The following is a 22,493-nucleotide window of genomic DNA, read 5'->3' on the forward strand; positions in this document are numbered from 1 at the left end:
GAACTATATAGCATTCTGTAGCCACAACGTACAAAATATTCAACGGGACGCTTTGCATCACAAGTACGTATTACGCAACCTTCAGGAAGTAAAAGTTTGAAATCGGGTGAGCTAATCCCGCAGCTTGATTTCAAAGCTTGCTCTTTTTGAACGGTGTCTATAATGCGGCAATAAATAGAAATCAAGTTCTTCCCAGCGCTAGGGCAGGGTCTAACGTCCGCAATTTTCGAACAGATGTAGGCACACAGCATTTGTTACTGTGTATGTGGAATCACTGAGTCCCTGCGATTCAGCAGAGATGCGTCCTCGAATCTTTTTTGCTGCTCCACACTCTAAAGGACCGACCACAAGTTCTACTCTATCGCGAAGATTGTGCTTAGTGCGCAACGAGGGCACTGCTAAGCGCTTGCGCTGACTTCGCGCATTAGAAACTAGCAGATCAGCAACAATGATAGGAGAACATCGAGCTGTCTACCCGCAGATAATGTCTAGACCAGTGATGACAAAAAAAAAGCATAGAGTGGTCCATCGTCGCAGAAATCTCAGCGCGCTCTACAACTGCACATACCAAGGTCAGTTCTCGGTAAACGCCGATCAATAATATGCCAACTTTTGTATCTGTCATGCTGTCGTTTTTCAGGCCCCAGTTCTGATATGCCTTTCTAAGATGCCCATATAAAACTACCGTTCGACGCCAGGCCATTCCTGCCTTCTGCAACGAGCACAACAATGTGGGTGCCTCGCCTCTCAAAAGAAACGACGAAGGCGATCGCACGCCTCCAGCACACATGGCACCTTGACACGGCCGCCTACGAAGTCCTCAAGCCCTGGGTCCTAGGGGAGAACCTCAGGGCCCTCGACATGGTTCGTTTTGCACCGCCCGCGGCTATGGCAGCCGGTGCCGAGCCTCAGTACCTCGACGTCGGTTGTGGGCCGGGAAGCTTCACGAAGGAAACACTGCTGCCCCGAATGCGACCAGCGTGCCGCCGTATTGTGGCCGTCGACAGGTAAGCTACTATGACCAGCTGTATTTTATATGCGTTATAATGTCCAAAGGACCACGCCTGAAGCGCTTGACCTATGGCTACAGCCTTCTAACGTATGCTACAGCGGTGATTATTTTAATAAAATAGACAATATGGAAAAAGTGAATATGAAACAAGCAAGGTATTTAATGAATGCAAGCATAAAAAAAGATAAGTGATTTGTAGCGTTCCTATTTAAAGGACACAGTAGACGTAAAGCATTGCTGTGGAACTGGCGTCCATCTTGTCTACATTTTTATTCCCACTTCCTTCTTCTCTTCTCCTGTCTCCCGGTTCTCGCGCTTCTTCATCTTCTATTCGAAGGCTTATACCGCTTCACCCTTCCAGGTTTCTTTTGCTAACCCCTCCTGGGGTAATACTTGAAAACGTTTCCAATCGAAGCACATTCAACTGTGCCCCGTTCACCAATGTACCACACAGTCTTCAATATTCCTTTCTGAGTGGCTGTCTTTGTCACAGAGTAAGGACCATAAAATTTGGCACTGGATTCTCTTACTCCTTTCCTAACTAGAATGAGGTCGGTGACTTGAATGTCTGGGATATCTACGCAATGTCTCTTGTCAAAATTTTGTTTCATTCGTTTACGGTACCTCTCCTCCTGCGATTTTTGTTTCCTCTCCTCGACGATCTTGAGATTTTCTAACAGCCCCAATTCACGGTCCGCCTGAAGAATAGGGGTCTCTCCTGAAGACGCGAACTGCGGGCTACATCCCAAGCCACTGGTGTAGGAGCGATTGTGATGTCGTACAGCTGCTTCTAAAGAGCATTTCCAACCACCAGGGAAACTATCGTACATCCTGATGTATTGTTTTACATCTCGTATAGCACGCTCTGCAAGCCCATTCGCTGCGGGATGGTATGGCGCACAGAATTTGATTGATATATTATGGTCTCGAGCCCATCTTGCAAGCTTTTCACTCTTGAACGCTGGACCGTTGTCACATACAATCGTCCTGGTTGTCCTAAACATTTCCCGTTCGAGAAGGGCGATGACACTATTCGCATCTTCTTTTCCTGCGCGTGCCGCGATCATCCTGGCGCATTCATCTATGGCCAGAAGAAAAGCTTGCGTTTTTCGGACTCCTTCTCGTTTCTTATTCAGCTCGGCAAAATCAAGGTGTATAACTTCAAAAGGCACGTTCGAGTGGCAAGGTATTATCATGGCGTCCGTAGGCTGCTTATATTTCACTTTGTTGACCTGACAAAGGTGGCATGAACGAACGTATTGCTTGACGTCTTCTTTCATGTGAGGCCACGTAAATCTCTTGACTAGCTTGTTGTAGGTGCGCCAAAATCCGTCGTGTCCTCCAGATTCTGGGCTATCGTGGTACAAATAAAGAACCTTTGAAATCAGCGTTGGCGGGACTTGATAGCGACCTTCCATAAACATCAATTGTTCAGTGCCTTCCCACAATTTTACTTCATTGATTTCTTCAGATTGTTCGGCCTGTATCATCAGTCTAGACAATGCATCTGCATCAGTCAAAAGGGGTCCAGGTCTGTGGGAGATGGTGAAATCAAATTGCTGCAAATAGTTCACCCATCTGGCGATACGTCCCTTAGGTTGAGTCATATTCAAGAGATGAGTGAGGGCCTGGTGATCGGTGAACAAAGTAAACTTCGCACCTTCTAGGTACGTACGGAAGTACTGAATTGCTTTAAGGACTGCAAGCGCTTCCTTTTCAGTAGTGGTGTAGTTGACTTCAGGTGGCTTGAGGGTGTAGCTGTAGTAGCCTACTACGTGTCGCTTTTCTCGGCCGGATGCTTCTGGACATTTCTGGTACAAGACTGCACCTGTTCCATAATGTGAGGCGTCGGTATTCAGTTCAAAGGGTAAGGTGAAATCTGGTATGCGTAGAATAGGGTCAGCAGAGATTCTGTGCACCAGATCACGGTAGACTCTCTCACATTCCTCATCCCACTCAAATGGAACTGCTTTCTGCGTTAGGCGCGTGAGGCATCTTGTTTTTATGGCAAAGTCTTTTATGAAAGGTCTGAAATGTCCTGCTAATCCCAAAAACACACGCAATGAGTGGACGTCATATGGTTTTACCAGTTGGGATATCCTCTCAACGGACTCTTGTTTCGTGCTTTTGGTAGTCCCATCAAAGACTCTTCCAAGAAACACAACTTTTCTTTGAAAGAACGCACTTTTCTTAAAATTAACCTTGAGGTGTGCCAAGCTCAAGGCATTTAATACCTGGGACAGGTGTTCCTGATGCTCTGCCTCTGTTTTGGAGAAGACGATAATATCGTCGATGTACACGTTACAAAAGACACCTAGGAAAGGCTTCAGGACTTCGTTCATTATCTTCTGGAACCATGCTGGTGAGTTTTTCCAGCCGAAAGGAAGCCGGTTATACTCGTACAGGTCGAAGGGCGTGATAAAAGCAGTGTACATTTTTGTTTCTTCGGTTAGCGGGATCTGCCAGAAACCTTTGCACAAGTCAATACGTGAAAAACATCGGCAGCCACCTGTCTCATATATAATCGTGTCTATCTTCGGCATGGGAAATGGTATAAGCTCTGTCTGGCGGTTGAGAACCCTGTAATCTGTGCACAGTCTGAAAGTTCCATCTTCTTTCGGCGCAATAGTTATGGGAGAGGCGAAGGGTGACACCGAAGGCCGGATTATATTCGCGTCTAGCATCTCCTGCAATTCCTTCTTCAACCAAATCTTGCGCTCTCTTGACATGTTATAAGGCGATTTTCGGATGACAGTCTTGTCGGTTAGTTCGAAAGGCACCTTGTGTGACGTCATCGCTGGTGGGTAGCTTCCTATGCATACCAGTTCAGGATAGGTCGTTGCAATATCCCTCGCGCACTTGACAACTCGCAGGTTATCTTTTCTATCAGGCTGTGTCTCTTGCCTTGATAGTCCTTCCACTAAAACAGCATCGTCCCAGTAAACGTTGATTTTTAGTTTCTTTATATCTGGTCTGGATAGCAGAAAGTCATACGTCACCCCCTCAATCACCAGTACTTCACTCTCTATTTGATGACCTTGGAACTCGATGTTTACTGAGGCCCATTGATTATGCATTGTCACTTTTCCGTCGTAGCCTTGCACCCGTAGTACTCTTCCACTATGCAGGTGACTTGCATCTACCAGCTTGGCATTAATTATAGACACAGAGGCACCGCTGTCAACCAAAGCCATCATATGTCTGTTTCCCACTTTGACAGGGATGTGAAGTAGGCTAGAGCAAGTTAAATAAACAGTCTCAGTTGTGGTCATCGGGTCGGACTGATCACCCTTGTTTATCAGTTTTGTTGTCGTCGGAGCCTCTTCAGCGTCCGAAAGGAGGGGAACGGGGTCGCTGTCGACGTTATGCACCCGACCTCTGGGAGCGCGCCAACCCAAGTTCTCTGTGCCGCCTGCAAGGCGGCGCGGTTCTCGCTGATTACGGCTTGACCAATCCGCGCCGGACCGTGTGAAGCGACCGCTTGAGCTACCGTTTATATTTTCTTCTGAAGTAAATGATATGTCGTGAAGGCACTCCAGGAGCCCGTCCATAGTTTTAGGTGACCGTATTTGCACTTGCTTCAGGACTTGCGCGTGCAGTCCGTGCATTATTAGTGCTACTACGGCAGATGGAGGAAGCAGAGGTTCGGCCAGCTTTAAAAGGCGGCATTTGTCAAAGAAATACTCGACGAGGGAGCCTTGCTTGAATTTGAAATTAAGCGCGGCGTCCCACCTTTGCACTGGGTTGCTTCGGAATGTCGTCAAGAATTTTTCTTTCCACTGATTCCAAGAGTTGCCAGCCTCTTCAATAACGTGCAAATCATACCACTTCCGTGCAACACCGCTTAAGTAACTACGCATGTTAGTAATCTTGTCCTCATTAGAGTGCCAGTTGTTCTTCCCAGCAGCATAGTCATAGAATTCAAGCCAACCTTCTGGACTTGATGACATGCCGTCGAATGCATCGGGTTCTACAAATTTAGTCACTGGCTTCTCAGCGTTTAAAGAGCTTATAAGCGATGTCACCAGCTGGTTTTGTTGCGAAATCTGTTCTTGTTGTAGCCGAAGTGCTTTCAAAACCAGGCTCACCTCTTCCGTCGACGACTGTGATCCAGAGTCCTGTCGACGCATCGGTTGAAGAACTAATTCGTCGAAGATCACCAGAGGCAAGTTCACGTTCACAGCACCCTTCCGACGTAGTTCATCAGGGTCCATGGAAGCCTTCTCTAAAACCAGGTTCATGAGTTCTGCCGAGTTGAGTTCGCGAGGTAGTTCCACCGCTGGTTCATCTTCAGCTTGGTATCTCGAAAAGATGATCTTGTCCGCGGAGGTCTCCTCAAGGAAAAATCTCACCCACATGTTGGAGTTCGCTGTCGGCTGCGCCAAAATAATGTAGCGTTCCTATTTAAAGGACACAGTAGACGTAAAGCATTGCTGTGGAACTGGCGTCCATCTTGTCTACATTTTTATTCCCACTTCCTTCTTCTCTTCTCCTGTCTCCCGGTTCTCGCGCTTCTTCATCTTCTATTCGAAGGCTCATACCGCTTCATGATTTAGAATAACAACTTCTAGTTGTCTACTCAAAATCAAGTCGACGTGTAGCGTGCCTTCGTTGTGGGCCACAGGGTATACAAACGTAATTCAAGGATCCTATACGACCTTTAAGGTTTTTGCAGTCTCGTTCACATTCGTCCCTAAGAAGTCCTATATTCTCATATTTGGTGGCACCTTGCGGTTTGTGACGAATATTAACTTAATAATGTTGCAGAGCAGGAAGCGTTGGCTGAATTGGATGCAAATGGATGCAACAATAATCCTTTCACGCTAGGCGAATGTTAACATACACCAACCACTGATGTACGCCAATCTAATGTGCTTACCTATAACGGATAGTTTACTGAAATATCATATTTATCAAACCGTTCGTCAGTCACTGTACTGACGGAACTGCTAGCAAACGAATTAGCTTTGATAATGTTTCTAGTGTCTCATTTCATGTCCTTCTGAATACAACATAAGATAGCATGTTTATTTGTTTATTTATTTATTTTACCCTCAAGCGTACAAAGCTTTACAGAGGGGAATGGGGCACACGAATTAACAATACAAAGTATCAAATGTAATAACTGGACGTGGGTGGGGCGAACGAATAAAAACAGGTGTTAGTGCTGCAACTAGCAACGTGTGCCTTGCGGTAATAATCTTAGCGGACTGAAAAATAAGATAGAGTCGTAACGAATTGAGCTTTCAAAACTTGATTATGGTATTTCTTATGGAAAAGCGTACACACGACATGCTTTGCGACGGGAAACAAGTGTGTTTCATCGACGTGGTGCTACTAGTGCGGTGGTAGTTGGGCATTATAAAACGTACTTCATTATTCTGTATGATCTCAAGAGAATAAGTCAAGTGCCATTGAGAATGGTCCGAAATAGAGCATCCGTATTCATGTTTTGGGTGTACTATTGTTTTATACATTCTTAGTTTCACATGTACAAGAACATGGCCAAAGTTACGTCGTAGGTATCCTTGCATGCGGTTACCATTGGTAATAACGTAGTTAATCTTATGGTTTCAGCTTAGATGAGAAGTTCTATGAATCCCCGAGTGTTTATAGAAAGTAAGATTCTTCAATAGCGTTATTTAGGGTTCAGATAACAGGAAGTCTGCTAGTGCGTGAAAGACTTTAAACTTTGCGTTTGTTAGTCTTTAGTTCCATGTACCAAGTTCTGCACCAATTAGCAATATTTGATATATCGGTTTGGAGAGAACTAACGTCAAGTTTACTTGAAATATTGCGGTAAACGACAGTCAACTGCGATGAGGCGAATTGAAGAGCTTACGCAATCCGGTAAATCAATAATATAGATCAGGAAAAGTAAAGGACCCACTACAAAGCCTTGAGGCACGCCGAAGGTAACAGGTGACGTCGGTGAGGTGGAATTATTGGCCACAACATAGAGTAAGCGATTAGTTAAAAAGAACTCAATCCAAGTTAGAATTCTGCAGTCGATGTTCAAGCTCCTAAGCTTGTAGAATAATAGATGGTGGTTATTCTTGTCCAAAATCTAGGAAAAGTTCAAAACGATACAATCGACCAAGGAACCACGATCTAGAATGGGTGTAGGGAATGGGTAGAGCAGAACTGCGTTGCACAACAGAACGATTTCCTAAATCCATGCTGTGACTTCGGAAAGAACGAGTTGGATTCTCGCAAGGTGACCAGATTAGAGATTACACGCTCCAGAAGCTTACATGGCATACAAGTGAGAGAAATAGGTCGATAATGTATGTCGGATTGTTTGCTTCCTGATTTATGTAGTGGAACCACCTTCGCCTCTTTCCAAGCATGATGCAGCACACCTTTATTAAAAGACTGTTGAAATATCTTGCACAGAAAAAGAGGAGAAACGCCGTGTCCCATGCATTGGGGGCACGTTAAAGATCACCTAGTGGCCAAAATTAATGCGGAGTCCCCAACTGGAGCATGTGGCATTATCAAATCGTGTTTTTGGCACGTAAGACCCCAGAATTGAACTCATTTTAGCTGGGCAGTGCGCTCTGTCTCCCTGGCCTCTTTCGCGGCTTGTCGTGTGGCCTTCAGCCGGATTTCTTCTTCTAGATGGGCCGCGTCCATATGGATCCATGCACAGTATGGCGTAGTGCGGTGTGTCATCGTGAACACGCACTACACCCATTTTAAGATTGTGGATTGAATCATCTCCAACCAATCTGCTTTGCCGGATGCCATTTCATGCTTATTTCTACACTTGATTACCGAAGAGCCAGCACTTTCTTTTTTAACCGAGTGCCGTATTCTTACTGTACCTATCTAAACGTGCCTCGAGATAAGTGCGAGGTGTCGTAAGCTGCTGTATAATAACGCAAGAGAGTGAAAGGCCTCGTGTCACAAAAAATTGGATGTTTGCGTCGGTTTTCTTTTTTTCTGTTTCTTTTTTTTGGCGGAAGATCATCCGAACCCCAACCAGGCTGTCCGCGCGGCGCACAGACGGTACGGAACTAATTGAATTCCTTAAGGATGCTTCAGAAAAAATCGTATAGTATACAACCTAAGGACGGTCCACATACATGATAGCATCGATTTTAATTTGAATATACCATAAAACATGATTTTGTTACGTGGAAACTCAAACATAAACCACACTTCCAGCATTTCTGCCATTCTTTGAACGCTCGCTTCCTTGCAACACCATCTAAATGGCGCTTGCCTCCGCTGCACACGCACGAAGCTGCATTTCTACGAGAAAGCTCGCCTTCGTAAATAGCGTTCGCCGCCAGTGTTACCCGGTAAACATTACGCTTGCATGAGCTGCAGTTGCAGGGAGGCGTGAGAAGCTGGCGGGGATCTTTGAATACCATCGCGTTAGACTCTCAAAGGGAAAACATAAGCGTCCTCCATTTTTTTTTTCAAACACAATATGTGTGGAATTTCAACGGTGATGCCAAAGACCAATCTTTATTTTTTGCTTCTTAGAAAAGGACAGCGACGCTTTAATTCTTAATGTTAGCGCGTACAGGCACCTCTGCCGGCCCGCCAGTTGGTCACTCTCGTAGGCCACGTGATCTCAGAGGGCGACTGTGCGCCCGTCGCTATATGGCCCAGAGTGGCCACAGGGAGGCGCTAGAGAGGAGCCCTGCAGCAATTCATGGCTGATTCGTGACGTATTCCTGGTGTAGCAATACGTTTTGTCCCAGCGTTGCTTGAATGCTAATCATACTAACATTCACTGTCATTTTCATGCCTGTTCTGCTGACATTTTCATTTGAAAAGTAATACTATAAATAAATAAATTTTGGGTGGGCCATCCTAATAAGGCCACGGGTAGACGCGTAGAAGCTCAGAAAAGCAAGTAAGCAAAGCTAAGCACACAGTAACCTGCAAGCCAAACAATGCTTATGCATTACCGTGCCGACGCCCGTGAGGTTCATCAGAATTCGTGGCAGCCCATAGAGTTTCAGGCAGTAATTACTAGAGCGAATTCTGGCGCTGGTGTCTACGAGCGATGCAGTCGGGGTTGTTCAGCCTTTTACCTCCAAAGTAAGCCCCTTGTCTAATATTTCAAGCCCCTTCTTCATTTCTTTTTGACTTACTTTAAACCCGTTATTGCACACCAGCAGGAACGGGTCCTTCCGTTTTTTTAATTTTCTTTTAATGCATTAGGGGAAACAGTTTATCCAGATGTGGTTCAGCTATCATGGTAATTATGGGAAGTGTATTGACTTGCCTAAACTTCGTCCTTCTGGCTTTAAATGGCTGCGCAACTTTGTAAAGTCACCCTTTTAAGCAAAGTACTGTGTATTAGATAAGTAAAGAAACATTATTAAAATTGCCAGACTGCAGGATACGAGCACAGGACCTCCGGCACAGAAGCCTGATATTGTAACTATGCATAGAATAGTTACAATATCAGCCTGATACAAGCCTGATATTGTAACTATGCATAGAAATGCATAGCGTCCTTAAGAATGATTTAGACGCACTAACTAAACGCGTCAATGACCTTGCATCTAAATGTGTACCTATGCCTCCAACGCAACTTCCAGAAACCTGTGACAGCATCGTTCGCAAACTCCAAGAGAAAATTGATGACCTCGAGAACCGTTCACGACGATCGAATGCACTGTTTTTTGGCATTGCAGACACCGACCATTCAGAAACGTGGGACAGTACCGAAGCTATAGTTCGAGAATTTTGTAAAAATAAACTGGGGGTTTCAGTACAGTCTATTGCCAGGTCCCACCGCCTGGGTCGGTTCTCAGCCGAGAAAAATCGGCCAATAATAGCTAAATTCTACAATGAAAAAGGAATCGAGACTCTGCTCAGCAATGGCAGCAAGCTGAAGGAAACAGGTTTCAGGATAGCTAGGGACTACTCTGTTGCCGTGCGCGATAAGCGCCGAAAGCTTTGGCAGTTCTCGAAGTCAATAAAAAATGGCTGTGGCTTAGGTAAGGTTAAGCCCAGGATGCGAAGCATACTAGCCTTTATTTTAGTTGTTGAACCACTGTTTAGCCTGGTGAACTGCTGTTGCTTGGCTATATTTGGTTCGGCTAGACGAAGAAACAACTCATGCATTACTTCTTCGCCTTCAAGAGTGGAACGCGACAGCGTTCCCGTCGACCCGCCAAGGGGTGTAAGACAATGGGCTACAGGGCAGCGACTACGCGCCCCGCATTGGACGCGGTGAGCGTCGAGCAAAGCAGCGTTCGGCGCGGCAACGAAATGTGCGCCTGAGCAAGAGACGCACGCCTTAGAAACAGCGCGTTTCTAAGGCAACACCGCATTCACTAGAGGCGCTTTTGTACCGCTTTGAAGCGTTGTACTCGTGGCTCAGTGGTAGCGTCTCCGTCCCACACTCCGGAGACCCTGGTTCGATTCCCACCCAGCCCGTCTTGCAAGAGTTGAGCCAAAGCCACTTCTCCTCTTTCGTGACGTCACGGTGTCACGTGATTTCATGGTCACCGCCGCGCCTGAGGAGCTGGGTTGAGCCCTCGTAATATGCTTCGCATAAAAAGGAGGGTGATCGTCCCCGCCTTGCTTTCACCAAGCTCATTCTAAATGATGACGCTTACGTCCGGGACACGGATGCCAACTGCGCAGTCCGTTTACAAACATCTGGAAATTATGCGCCAGAGGTAAAGGACGGCGCCCACAGAAGCGCTGACGAATGACCCAATCATCCTCCTGACTCAGCTCAAGTAATCAACCCTTCTTCGCCGTCAGTTCATAAGCCTTGTCATAATACCGCATTAACTTTCCTCTACACAAATACCAGAAGTATCCTCTCTAAAGCTGTTCCCATTTCCTCGCTTATCGATTCATGCTCTGCATCCTTAATCGCGTTCACGGAAACGTGGCTTACGGACAATGTTCCCGACGACAGCATTTTTGTTACCGAGGCGACGTTTAACATATTTCGCTGCGACAGGTCAAATCGGAGAGGCGGTGGTGTTCTGTTGGCAATAAAAAAAGAATTATAATGTGTACCCATCATAATTTCTACGTTTCTTGAATGTGTATGGGTGTTGTTAAACGGTAGCAGTACTGACATACTTATTGGTGTTTTTTATCGCCCCCCTAATACGGGCAGAGCTCTTGTTGAAGAGTTCTATCGCATTTTGAGTGAAGTGTGTAACCAATTTCCAAAATGTGTGTAATTAATATTTGGCGATTTTAATTATCCACGCATCAATTGGGCAACTCTATCTGTCACGCAGAGTGAAAGAGAATCGAATGCATTTCTTCAGTCATGTCTAGATTTTGCATTACACCAACTTATCATGCAACCCACACGGCGCACTGCCACATGCTCCAGTATTCTTGATCTAATCCTTACTAATATCCCTGATATTTGCGCCAACATTAGTCACCTAGATGGGCTCTCCGATCATGACGTCATTACTGGCGACATGTTTTGTCGGCATAACAGTAGGAAGATCATAAAAAAAATTAAATGCTATAGCAGAGCTAACTTTGATGGAATGAATGCACAATTATCTCTTTTTGCAGACCAGTTTCTTAATGACTTCTTGTCCCGTACAGTTGAAGAAAACTGAGTCGCGTTCAAAAATATGTTTACTGACGTCGTTACAAATATATACCGTCCATAACAATTAAGAGTAGGAGCTCTACGCCATGGTTCAACAAGCAACTTCGGCGTCTAAACAAAAAAAAAAAGCGTTTGTACAGGCAAGCCCAGAAATCCAGTCTTGCACCATCATGGCTTAAATACAAACAGTGCGACAAAGAATACCAAGAGTTACCTAAATCCAGTTGTCGTCACTTTTTCAACCACGACCTGTCATCTATGCTCACTACCAATCCTCGTAAATTTTGGCAAGTAATAAATCCAAGCAATCGCCCCGATGTTGTGCTTACCGATCCCACAGGCGCCACTGTTCCCGAGTCAAAGTATGCACAAATATTAAACAATGCGTTCTCGTCAGTGTTCACCCGCGAGGACGTCACTTCATGCCCAAACATAGGTACACTTTCCGATATCATCATGCCGCAGCTAAATATTACCGACTCCGGTATCATATCACTACTTTATAGTCGTAAGGTATCATCTGCATCTGACCACGTTGGGTTCAACAACAAGTTGCTTAAAAGTACATCGCAAAGCATTTCGGGAATCTCGTGCGCTCTTTTTTCAGTCATTGTCATCCGGCCAAATTCCTAATGACTGGCGTACAGCCAAGGTCATACCAATTTTTAAATCTGGCGATCGCTCATTACCGCTTAAATACCGGCCTATTTCGATACCTAGCACCATTTGCAAACTACTCGAACATATCATAGATTCTCAAATCATAAAATACTTAGAAGGACATAACATAATCTTCAAATACCAGCACGGCTTTCGCAAGGGATATTCATGCGATGGGCAACTTTCAGGCTTTACTAATGACTTGCTTTCATGTATTGACGCTGGCAACCAAGTCGACGCGATATTCTTAGATTTTTCCAAAGCTTTTGACCGTGTTCCTCACCACAGGCTACTACTGAAACTTAAACATTAAAACATTGGCGCACTAGTCATTGCATAGATAAGATTTCTTGTCATTTCGAACTCAATTCACAAATATTAATCATTGCAACTCCCATTTTATTCCTGTCACGTCCGGCGTTCCAAAAGGGAGCGTGCTTGGCCCTTTGCTTTTACTAATTTATATTAATGGCTTGCCTAACTGCATGTCGTCCAGAGTAAGACTGTTCGCCGATGATTGCGTAATTTACCGTACCATTTCTACTGACACTGACCATCAAACATTGCAGTCAGACCTCAACGCAATAAACAGATGGTGTTCAGACTGGCGAATGACCCTAAATCATACTAAAACTAAGTGCATGTCATTTACGCACTCCTCTTCCGGTATTCGAACTTCATACTTTATAGGTAACAATGTTGTCGAACTTACTACCACGTACAAATACTTAGGAATCAACTTGCAATTGGATCTCACATGGCATCATCACATCAACGTTACTCTTGCATCTGCTAACCGTACTTTCGGAATCATGAAACACATACTAAAGCAAGCGCCTTCACAACTAAAACTCGCGTACACCACGTTAATCAGGCCTAAAATTGAATATGCATGTGCCATTTGGGACCCGAGCCAAGGCTACAATCCCTGCAAAGCCGTGCTGCTCGCTTCATTTTTTCAGATTTTTCTCCGTACTCCAGTGTTACATCTTTAAAAATTCGTGCCAAACTGCCTCCGCTATCACTACGACGGAAACACGGCCGCTTATCTCTTTCACAAACTTTATCATCATGATCGTTTGCGCGACGACTTGTTTCAGTCACCCCCTGTCATTTTTCCTCGCCGTGATCACCCCTGCAAAGTCAAACGCCCAGCTTGCCACTCGGCCCATTACGCACAATCATTCATCCCCAAAACCATAGCTGACTGGAATAACCTACCATGTGATATTGCCACTGAAGTTAACACCGATCAATTTCATCAAATGCTGTGGACTCATATCAGAATTTCACGTCTCTGTGCGTCTTTGGTGTTAGCTATTTTTTTCGGGGCTATTTAATACCTTTGCATCTTGCTTGACATCGCATTGCAGTTTTTATCTTTTTATGTGTTATCCTTGAACCCCCGGTGTTTCCATTTTCACACTTCATTCTTTACTCGAACTTTAATCCACTTCCAATATTGGTGTATGCGTATTTTGTGGTGTTCTTACTATGTTTGCTGAATTGTTTATTCTTACTATTTTTTTTCGCATATTCTTATTAGTGTGTTTCGTGTGCCCCCCCCCCCCTATGTAATACCCTCTCCTAGAGGGCCTTTAGGGTATTTGAATAAATAAATAAGTAAATCACGCCGCAGACACATGCATCGAGAAGCAACATACTTGGAACACTGTTTGACCACTTTCTGTTTGAGGCACCCCGTAGCGGAGGAGCGCGGAAATTTTGACCACCTGGGGGTTCTTTAACGTGCACCTAAATATATGTACTTGGGTGTTTTCGCATTTCGCCCTCATCGAAATCCGGCCGCCGTGGCCGGGATTCGATCCCGCGACCTCGTGCTCAGCAGCCCAACACCATAGTCACTAAGCAACCACGGCGGGTCATTATGAATTTCTTACAGAAAAGCGTGTTGAAACGCTTGGCGCGTTTCAATTTGGCCACCTTGGCAGGTTGAGCTGTTGCAATCGGTAGTGATTGTGGGTGTTCGCAGAGTATTGTGCACTTACAACAATACAGAAGGCTTTGAAATTTAGGGCAATGAAGACAGATAAGATTGATAAACTAAGCCACAAGAACGTCTGAATGCACAAGTACGAAGATCAGGCAAATCCATGTATTTCCTGAACAATCGTAGCGCTAGAGCTCCTTCTAGTAATTATTGTATGAAACTCCGCCTCGCTGCCACGATTCCCGAAAGAGGGAGGGGGGGGGGGGGGGGAGGGCGAGCTATGTGCCGTTTCCAAATTATGGAAACGCATGGTCCCACTGCTGTTTCTTCTGCCGTGACTGTCGGGGCGATATATCTGCGTATATATCTGGACGCGCCTAACACAAGCCGCTGCCGGCCATAAAACGAAAGCTCTCGTTCGATTATCATGCGTACAATCTTTCACTTGGATTTTATGCAATGCTTGTAAGCGACAGCACTTCAGAAGGGATACGTTGAATAGCGCTTTATGACTATGGTGGCGTTCGGCCAGCGACAGGGGTTGGCGCAGGGAGCGGGCCGCTAGCAGAACGCCTGACAGGCAGCAGCGGCAGAAACGTTTGTAGAAACGAAAGAAGCATGGCGCTCTATTCTCCACACGCATGGCAGCTGCACGGCGGCCATTATGTGACATGTTGACTCTCTGATTAGCGGTCTAGAGGTCAGGTGTTTCAAAATTTGATCCGAGAAGCGGAAGTCTTGCGAAATGCAATCTATAGTCTCGATTACGGGAGAAGCCAGCAATTTTTCTACATATGCCCCGCCGCAAGCTCGCCGAATAAAAAAAAAGTATTAGGCAGAATGTTACACTCGTGTAACACGTGAAGGCGCAAGCCTTCTGCACACGTGGTAATCAATTAAGTTATGTGATAGAAGGGGTCAGACTTCTTGTACCACATCACGAGCCACAGTGTGAAGTAAACCCATGGCGCTGTAGGTCGACCTCCTTAAGGACACATGTGAGCACCTCATGCACTACCGAAAGGTTCTTTCTTTCGTTCTCCCTTTCTTTCCGTTTTCTTTTTTTTTTGCAGTCTGTGTACTTCAAGCGACGCATTCTTTTAAAATAAGGGCTTGCATTTGCCTGAAGCGCTCCACTTCGATTTAAAACACAGCGATTGTCGCCGTAATATGAAGATGTCAGCGCAATTCAAGATATAAAATTTTCAATTATCCCCCTGTGAAAGAACTCATGTAAGTGAAACTAATAATTATAATAACTATCTAGTTAATTATTTAGTTATTTATTCGTTAAAACTAAGTGTTGGTTTGCATTACTCGTATTACCTAAAGGATTCAGTAATTAGGTAAATCATTTGGTTCATTATATTTGCGATATGTAATAGTGTTCAGCCTGGCACGTATAGACATTAAGCAGCCAGTTTCTTTACAGAATGTCCATGTATTGCTTTGGTATAAACTTTTTTAAAAACAGGGTTGAAGTGCCTCAGACAGGCTGGCCAACGTTTCGATAGGTGGACCTATCTTCGTCAAAGGCGGCCTCGTCATCCTCGGCGTGTTAGTTTTAAAGGGTTAGTGCAGTGACGTCACGTGCGGGTGTTGTCGCTGGCGGCTGGTTTTAAAGAGAGAGATTACAAGAGGGAACAGGCGTTGTCGTCCGACGTCTGTGAGCCTCATTCTCAAGACGAAGGGACAAGAGCGTGAGAGTGGGCACGCGGGGAGGAAAGAAAAGAAATAGAAGCAGAAAAAAGGGGGAAAAAAACAGGGGGGAGCCAGGGCCGTACCAAGACACAACAAAGGGGGGGCGGGTGAAAGAAAAAGAAAGAGAAAAATGAAATCTTTAAGAAATACGGGGGCTTGGGAGCGTGTTGGGGATGCGAAATGTTAGGAGGTATTCAGGGGAGTCGTTGGCGGCATGTTTTTGAGGCATTAGAACGGCCGGTCAAGCAATAGGTCGAGTAATTTTGAAAGAGTTAAGGTGGCGACGAGTAGTCTGCGGTGCAATGTGTGGGGTGACTGAAAGGCAGCGGCATGGTCTTTCAAGGGGCACTGCCCCACGCGCTTAACGTAGGTGTCGTTACGGCGGCATCCAGAAGGCGATACTCCGGGTTGAGGCGCCGAAAAAGGCATATTGACTTCGGAATGTGTTGTCGAGGGGGTTTCAAAAAAAAAAAAAGAGAGACTAAAAAAGGGGGCAGGGGGAAGGGGGGGGCGAAATCGGTATAGCAAACAGGAGGGTGACGCGTGCAGAAGCGGGCGCGGGCAAGTGTACATGGAAGAAGGGGATCGTACACTTGTTGTAGACGTAAAATCCTGAAAGAGTACATTAAATTGAGTAGTAGGCAGGAAATTTTTTTTCCCTTTTTTTTCTTCCCTTTCCCCTTCCCTTTTCCTCCGAAATGAAAGAGTAGGTGAGGTTAAGAATTAAAGTTGGCTGGTGGCCTAATGTGTTTTGTGTATTGGTTGATGATATGAGAGTTTCAGATTTAAGTTACAGCTTTTAAAGATTCTAAGTTGCCGCGTGCCAAATTAATTCCTGTCGGGTGTAGGCAATTAAACTTGTGTATGACGTATGATTCCGTGTACTTCCTTTCGCGAGGGGAACGGAAATTTGTTTGTAGTATATAGAGCCTTGCTTTGTCAAACATATGTCCATGTTCATTAAAGTGGCTGGCTACTGCTTTGGGTAAATTGTGTTTTGTGTCCGCGCGGTGACCATTGAGTCTTGTATTGATTTGTTGTCCGGTCTCACCTATGTATTGTTTGCTACAAGCGGCGCATTCTAGACAGTAGACTACATTGCTTGATGTGCAGGTGAAAGCCGAAGTTACCTTGTGTGTGTAATTCGACGCTGTACTTTTTACTGTAGTAGTGGATTGAATGTGTTTGCATGTAGAGCACCTGGGGCGACCACAGGGATTGGTTCCCAACTTCTTCTTTTTCTGTAGTTTGGCATGCACAAGAACATCTTTAAAATTAGTGTTGCGTCTGTAGGCTACTCTGGGAGGGTCGGGAAAAATCTTCTTAAGTTTCTGGTTGCTGGTGAGAATCGGGTAGTATTTACTTAGGATGTTATTCACGTTTGGGAGTGCGTTTGAGAATTTAGTAGTAAGAAGAGGCGTTGTTGTTCTTGTGATCTTCGGGCGGGGCTTGAGGACCTCGGTTCGATCAAGTTTGGTTGCAGCGGTGTAAGCTGTTTGAAGGTCACTGTTTGGGTGGTTCCTGTTTGATAGCGTTTCTTTAAGGTGATCGAGTCTATCTATGTAGTCTTGGTTTTCAACGCAAATGCGACGTAGTCGTGTGGCTTGGCCTTTAAAGATGCCTTGTTTGCAATGTCTGGGATGGTGGCTGGTATATTCTAGGTACTGTTGTTTGTCGAAAGGTTTCCTATACAGCGTTGTCTTTAGTTCACCATTGTCAATGTATATTGTTGTGTCCAGAAAGTTTATGCGCTCAGTTGAGGATTCTGATGTGAATTTTATTGTTGGGTGAACAGAATTTAGAAAGGATACATATTTATCTAGACTGTCTTGGCCATGTCCCCAGATTATGAGTATGTCGTCTATGTATCGTAGGTATGTGTGGGGCTTGGTAGTGCAGCGCGATAGGAAATTTGTTTCTAGAATCCCCATAAATATGTTCGCGTAGGTTGGTGCAAAAGGCGTACCCGTGCTTGTACCATGTATCTGTAGGTAGTAACTCTCTTCAAATTCGAAGTAGTTATGTGTGAGAACTAATTCAAGGAGAGACAGGTAAACTTCAGTAGAGTGTTGTGCACTGTGTTTAGACAGCGTTTGTTTTATCGAAGATAAACCATCAGGGATTGGAATGTTGGTGTGCAGCGCCGTGACGTCTAGTGTTGCGAGAATTGTGTTGTGGGGTAGTGTGCCTTTAGTATTAATGTCTTCTATAATTCTCAGCAGGTGGGGCGTATCTTGTACAAATGACGGAAGTGTTTTCGGCAAGTTACCAAGGTAGTGGTTAAGGAATGTGGAGATGCTCTCTGTCGGGGTGTTGTTGTTTGATACTATCGGACGGCCTGGGATAATAGCAGTGTATAGTTCAGCGGATGGAATTTTATGAATTTTCGGAAGGAGGTAAAAACGTCCGGCAGTTTTGTTGCTTGGTTTAAGAAATTTGTATTCTGATGGTGTTATCAATTCATCAGCCAAAAGTGATTTCAACCTGTTGGTAATTGTCACTGTGTAGGACAATGTCGGATCGTTATCTACTTTGCGGTAATGTTCTGGGTTGTTTAGTTGTCTGTAAGCCTCGTGCTTGTATTTTTCTATTGGCCAAATAACTATACTTCCACCCTTATCTGCTTCCTTAATAACAATGTCATTCCGGCAGCTCAGATTTGAAATGATATGACTCTCCGACGCAGTTATGTTTTTAGGTCGCTTAGATGTCTTGGATTGGCTTATAATTTCTTTAGTGATAGTTTTAAGGTATATGTCAAGTTCTATGGCTTGTTCTGGTTCGGGAGTCCAAGTGGATTGGGCTCTAAGTGGTGTCGTCCCGGTGTCTGGTGTGTCTGCAAAAAAAGTGTCGGATACGCATTCGTCGGGAGAATTGAGTGATACGAAGGAGTAGGTTTTCATTTATACAGTTAAATTTATTTTAATTGCAAGAATTGCGTGTGCATTTTCACAGTTCTGACTTCTACGGCTTACTATTGTATAGCATTTGTTTGATACCGCCAAATTTCAAGTAACGAGTTGACTCGCTCTTCTTTTCTGTATATTTACCCTTTCTTAGGCCCCCTTACGCAAAGCACTCTAAACCAACAACTTCACCAGCCATCTAAAAACTGCCGCGTCACCCCTTGCATGTCCTCTCCACTTTGCCACTTCTGTGCAGCACAGTGCACCCTTTACCACATTGTAGGGAGCTGTACAGAATAACCCTGTAGCACAAACAATCCGAACCACACACGTGAGCTTTGGTAGAGAGCCCTAGCCAGCTCCACCCTCGCAAGCCAGCGCTAGCTGGTAGCGAGGACCGTGGGCGCGGCGATTGCCTATGATTCCCTGGAAAGGGAGACCACCCTAAAGACGACGCTTAAAGAATCCCTGAATAAAGGTGTCTATTCTCTCCCCCTCACGCATTGCTCTACCACCGAGCATGTGAGGACCTTGTATATAAGAAACAAATAAAGCCACAAGCATGCGCAATCGGCGCAAAGAGCCGTCGTTGCAGAGCGTGTCGGGGGAAACACGGTGGCCTCCGTACAGGATGGATGAATGGATGTTATGAGCGTCCCCTTTGGAACGGGGCGGTGGGTTGCGCCGCCAAGCTCTTGCTATTACAGTTGATGCTGAAGTGGCGCCACCTGGTGACGTCTACAAAAGGAGCCTCAGCCACAGGTCCCCCCTGAACACAATACCACACTTCCAGTCTACTATACTCTGTGGTATGCTCATTGTCGCGGCTATCTTGCGATGCCAGTCGTGGATCGCGTTCGCTGATTTTCGTCAGGGCGCGTTCTGCTAGACGGCAATGTTCTCCAATTTGGCAGGGCTGTGTGGAAGGCGAGTGTGGGCCGAGCGTTATCTTCGGTAGCGAGGGGACGGATGCTTCAATGCTAGGCGATGTAGTAGTGTGCAGTTGCATAGGCGAGCACGGCGCATGCGCCGTGCTCCGCCATGCCGAGCACCGGCTAATAGGTCTGGCTGTTCTCAGGAGGGCAATGAACTGCTACATAGGTCACCGCACCTGGATTAAATGTCCGCACCTGGATGGCGAATCCCTTGCAGTGTCCGTTAGCGTCGCTCACCCACGAGAAGAATCTCTGCAGACTAATTCCCGCAGGGCCAAAAGCAGAGTGACGGAAGGCACGTTCGTCCGCTGGCGCAGACAGCCGAGGCATCACAATATGTATAAAACAACAAATTTATGCCGACATTGCCGCCGGAGATCAGCCTTTATCAGGAATGGTTTTACAAGTGCATGACAGATATTTTAACGCGTCGGGTAGAGTATTCCTGACGCATTGCCCAAGTAGCTGAAAGGAAGTTGTAAATAGAATTAACAAAGGAAAGTGTGAAGATACATAGTACAATAAAAACAGCACGGTTTCGCCATGAGTGACGCACAGTACACTGCCACGAATTCACAGTCGTCAGGCAAAGAAACTTCACACCTCTAGAAAGTCGCTGAATGACTTCCTGTATACGAAAGGTCATGTTTCGACTCGATACTAGACTCATCAAGCAGTACTTGAATTCTCAAAAGCAAAAATTGACTCTCGTCTGCAGTTCTCATATTTTGCATGTGGTGTGATCTGTTCGGGAGTGTCTTCGTCTTTCCTCCATTTTTCTCTCCTCTTCAATCCGAGGAGCGTAGTGTTCTACCATGCTTATTTTTCCCATTGTGTGGCGTTCTTTTTGTTCACATAGAAAATATTGTTTAATATCTCATACCTAGCTCTAGTTGGCGCTTAATTACGTGAGTCTCTTCTGTTCCCTTGAGGTACAATAACTGTAGCGCTAACAGAACGCATGCCTATCAAGGCTAGATCTGCCCGCAGCTGATTGCATCCTTCTGCTTCGAGAGTTCGTGAGAAGTGCTTTCTTCATTTTATTTCGCATATTGAGCCCTATGTTGTCGTTCTTCGTGACAACGTAAAACGTATTTTTTAGGGTATTGATAACTCGTTGACACCTCAAAGTAATATGTGTAAATTGTTTAACACGTAAGAAAAGACGTTACCATACCGAAAAAAAAATAAGCGTATGTCCCATATATCCCATATCCACTAAGAACATGTGAAATATTTTATATGAGAGAATTGGAATAGGATTAGTGCACGTTTCTTTTTTCAACAGGGTAGGTTTTAAATTTCGGAAGGCCGATGGACAGCCGGATGATTCCTTAAAGCCACGTATTTAGAACACATATGAGGTAGCATACTGTTCCAGTTTATTTATTTTTCACACGATATGGTCCCATAATAAGCAGCAGATGAGCCATGTATTTGCTTCTAGAGCTGCTTTATGTATTTCACTAGCTCCAGTTAAGAGAGGGGTGACTACATAAATCTGACAGCTTTCTTTTTTTTTCCCAATAAGGTGCTACAAAGCCATACATTACGCCAGAGAGAAATTCAGCCACCAACGCATAGTGTACGACATCCTGGACATTGAATCCCATGACGCGACGAGCATCCTTGAACGATACGGAGCATTCGATCGTGTTTTCTCATTTCTCACTTTCCACTACGTGGCGGACATCGCAAAGGCGTATGGCAACATTTTCAAACTGCTGAAACCTGGAGGCGAGTGCCTGGTGCTCTCCATCGTTCGAGCCGACGCCATCGACGTATGGAACGAAGTGTGCCGGATGGAAGAGTGGAAACCACTGATGATCGTGAGTGTCAATGGTGGAAAAAGAATCTTCGCGAAGTCGAGTGGGCGTAGATGTGTGGGAGCACAAACGGCGCATAGGCGAGCCGTTAAGGTGAGGTCTGTTTTGACTAAATAAAACAGATGGCTTTTTGTTCGAGTTCCGTGGAGTTCACGGTTACATTGATAGTGCGAAGTGTTTTATGCTTTATTTTGCAACATCCTGTGCATATGCTCCACAGTTGTTAATGGCCAAAATGTTTCCGCTAACGCTATTCATGTTGCAAACGTTTATTTCTATACTCTTAAGGCAGTTAAGGTTACTCGCTTCAGAATGAATTAAAACGTTCTACAGCCAGTGGGCTACAAACTGTTATAATCATGTACCGTACCGTACAGTGGCCATACGAGTATTGTGGATGCAGAGAAAGTTCAAAAAGCAATCCATTGAATGATATATTTTCCATATTATATGCCTTTTTTTTAATTGATGCAATGGTATAGCGACAACCTCTAAATTGCACGTAATGCTTAAATAGCAGTTGTCTTTCCTACGGCAACATCTAAGCTCTTGCCTTTTATTTCATCCATGTGAGGTAACTGTTCTTGTCGATGTAAGCAAGAAAGTACGGCACTAGAAAGTTCCGTCTCCAGCACGTGTCTCGGAGCCACAAGTAGGCGCACTAGAAAGCGCTGTCGCCATCACATGTCTCGCTACTAGTTCGCCTACGAAGCTGGGCCATCGTTGTTACCTCTGTGTTTCCGGCTGTCGCTCGACGACTCCATTAAACCTCGTCACACAGAGAAATGTGTACACGAATCAAGCGCGTAAAGCGTGATTGCTTAATTCCTGGGGAAGCCTGACCATGCCGCCTACGCTGGGGTATTGAAAAATGGGAAAGTTGCCTGATTACGCCGCGATTCGCGCAGGTATTGCTTTACCTGAAGTTTGTGTAT

At 45.2% G+C, this 22,493-nt stretch overlaps 1 protein-coding gene across 2 annotated transcripts in view; it reads left to right on the plus strand.

The window, feature by feature from the left end:
• The first annotated feature begins 646 nt into the window (after nucleotides 1–646).
• Nucleotides 647–22,493, plus strand: part of LOC135909518 (juvenile hormone acid O-methyltransferase-like) — a 28,931-nt gene continuing 7,084 nt past the window's right edge. The window contains exons 1-2 of one of the 2 annotated variants that reach the window (XM_065441499.2): nucleotides 647–1,007; nucleotides 21,264–21,561. In XM_065441499.2, coding sequence (XP_065297571.1) covers nucleotides 730–1,007; nucleotides 21,264–21,561 — 576 coding nt within the window. In that variant the 5' untranslated portion in view covers nucleotides 647–729. The remainder of the gene's footprint in view (nucleotides 1,008–21,263; nucleotides 21,562–22,493) is intronic. The other variant, XM_065441498.2, reaches the window with a different exon arrangement.

Source organism: Dermacentor albipictus, chromosome 5 (assembly GCF_038994185.2).
Source record: "Dermacentor albipictus isolate Rhodes 1998 colony chromosome 5, USDA_Dalb.pri_finalv2, whole genome shotgun sequence".
Taxonomy (NCBI): Eukaryota; Metazoa; Arthropoda; class Arachnida; order Ixodida; family Ixodidae; genus Dermacentor; species Dermacentor albipictus.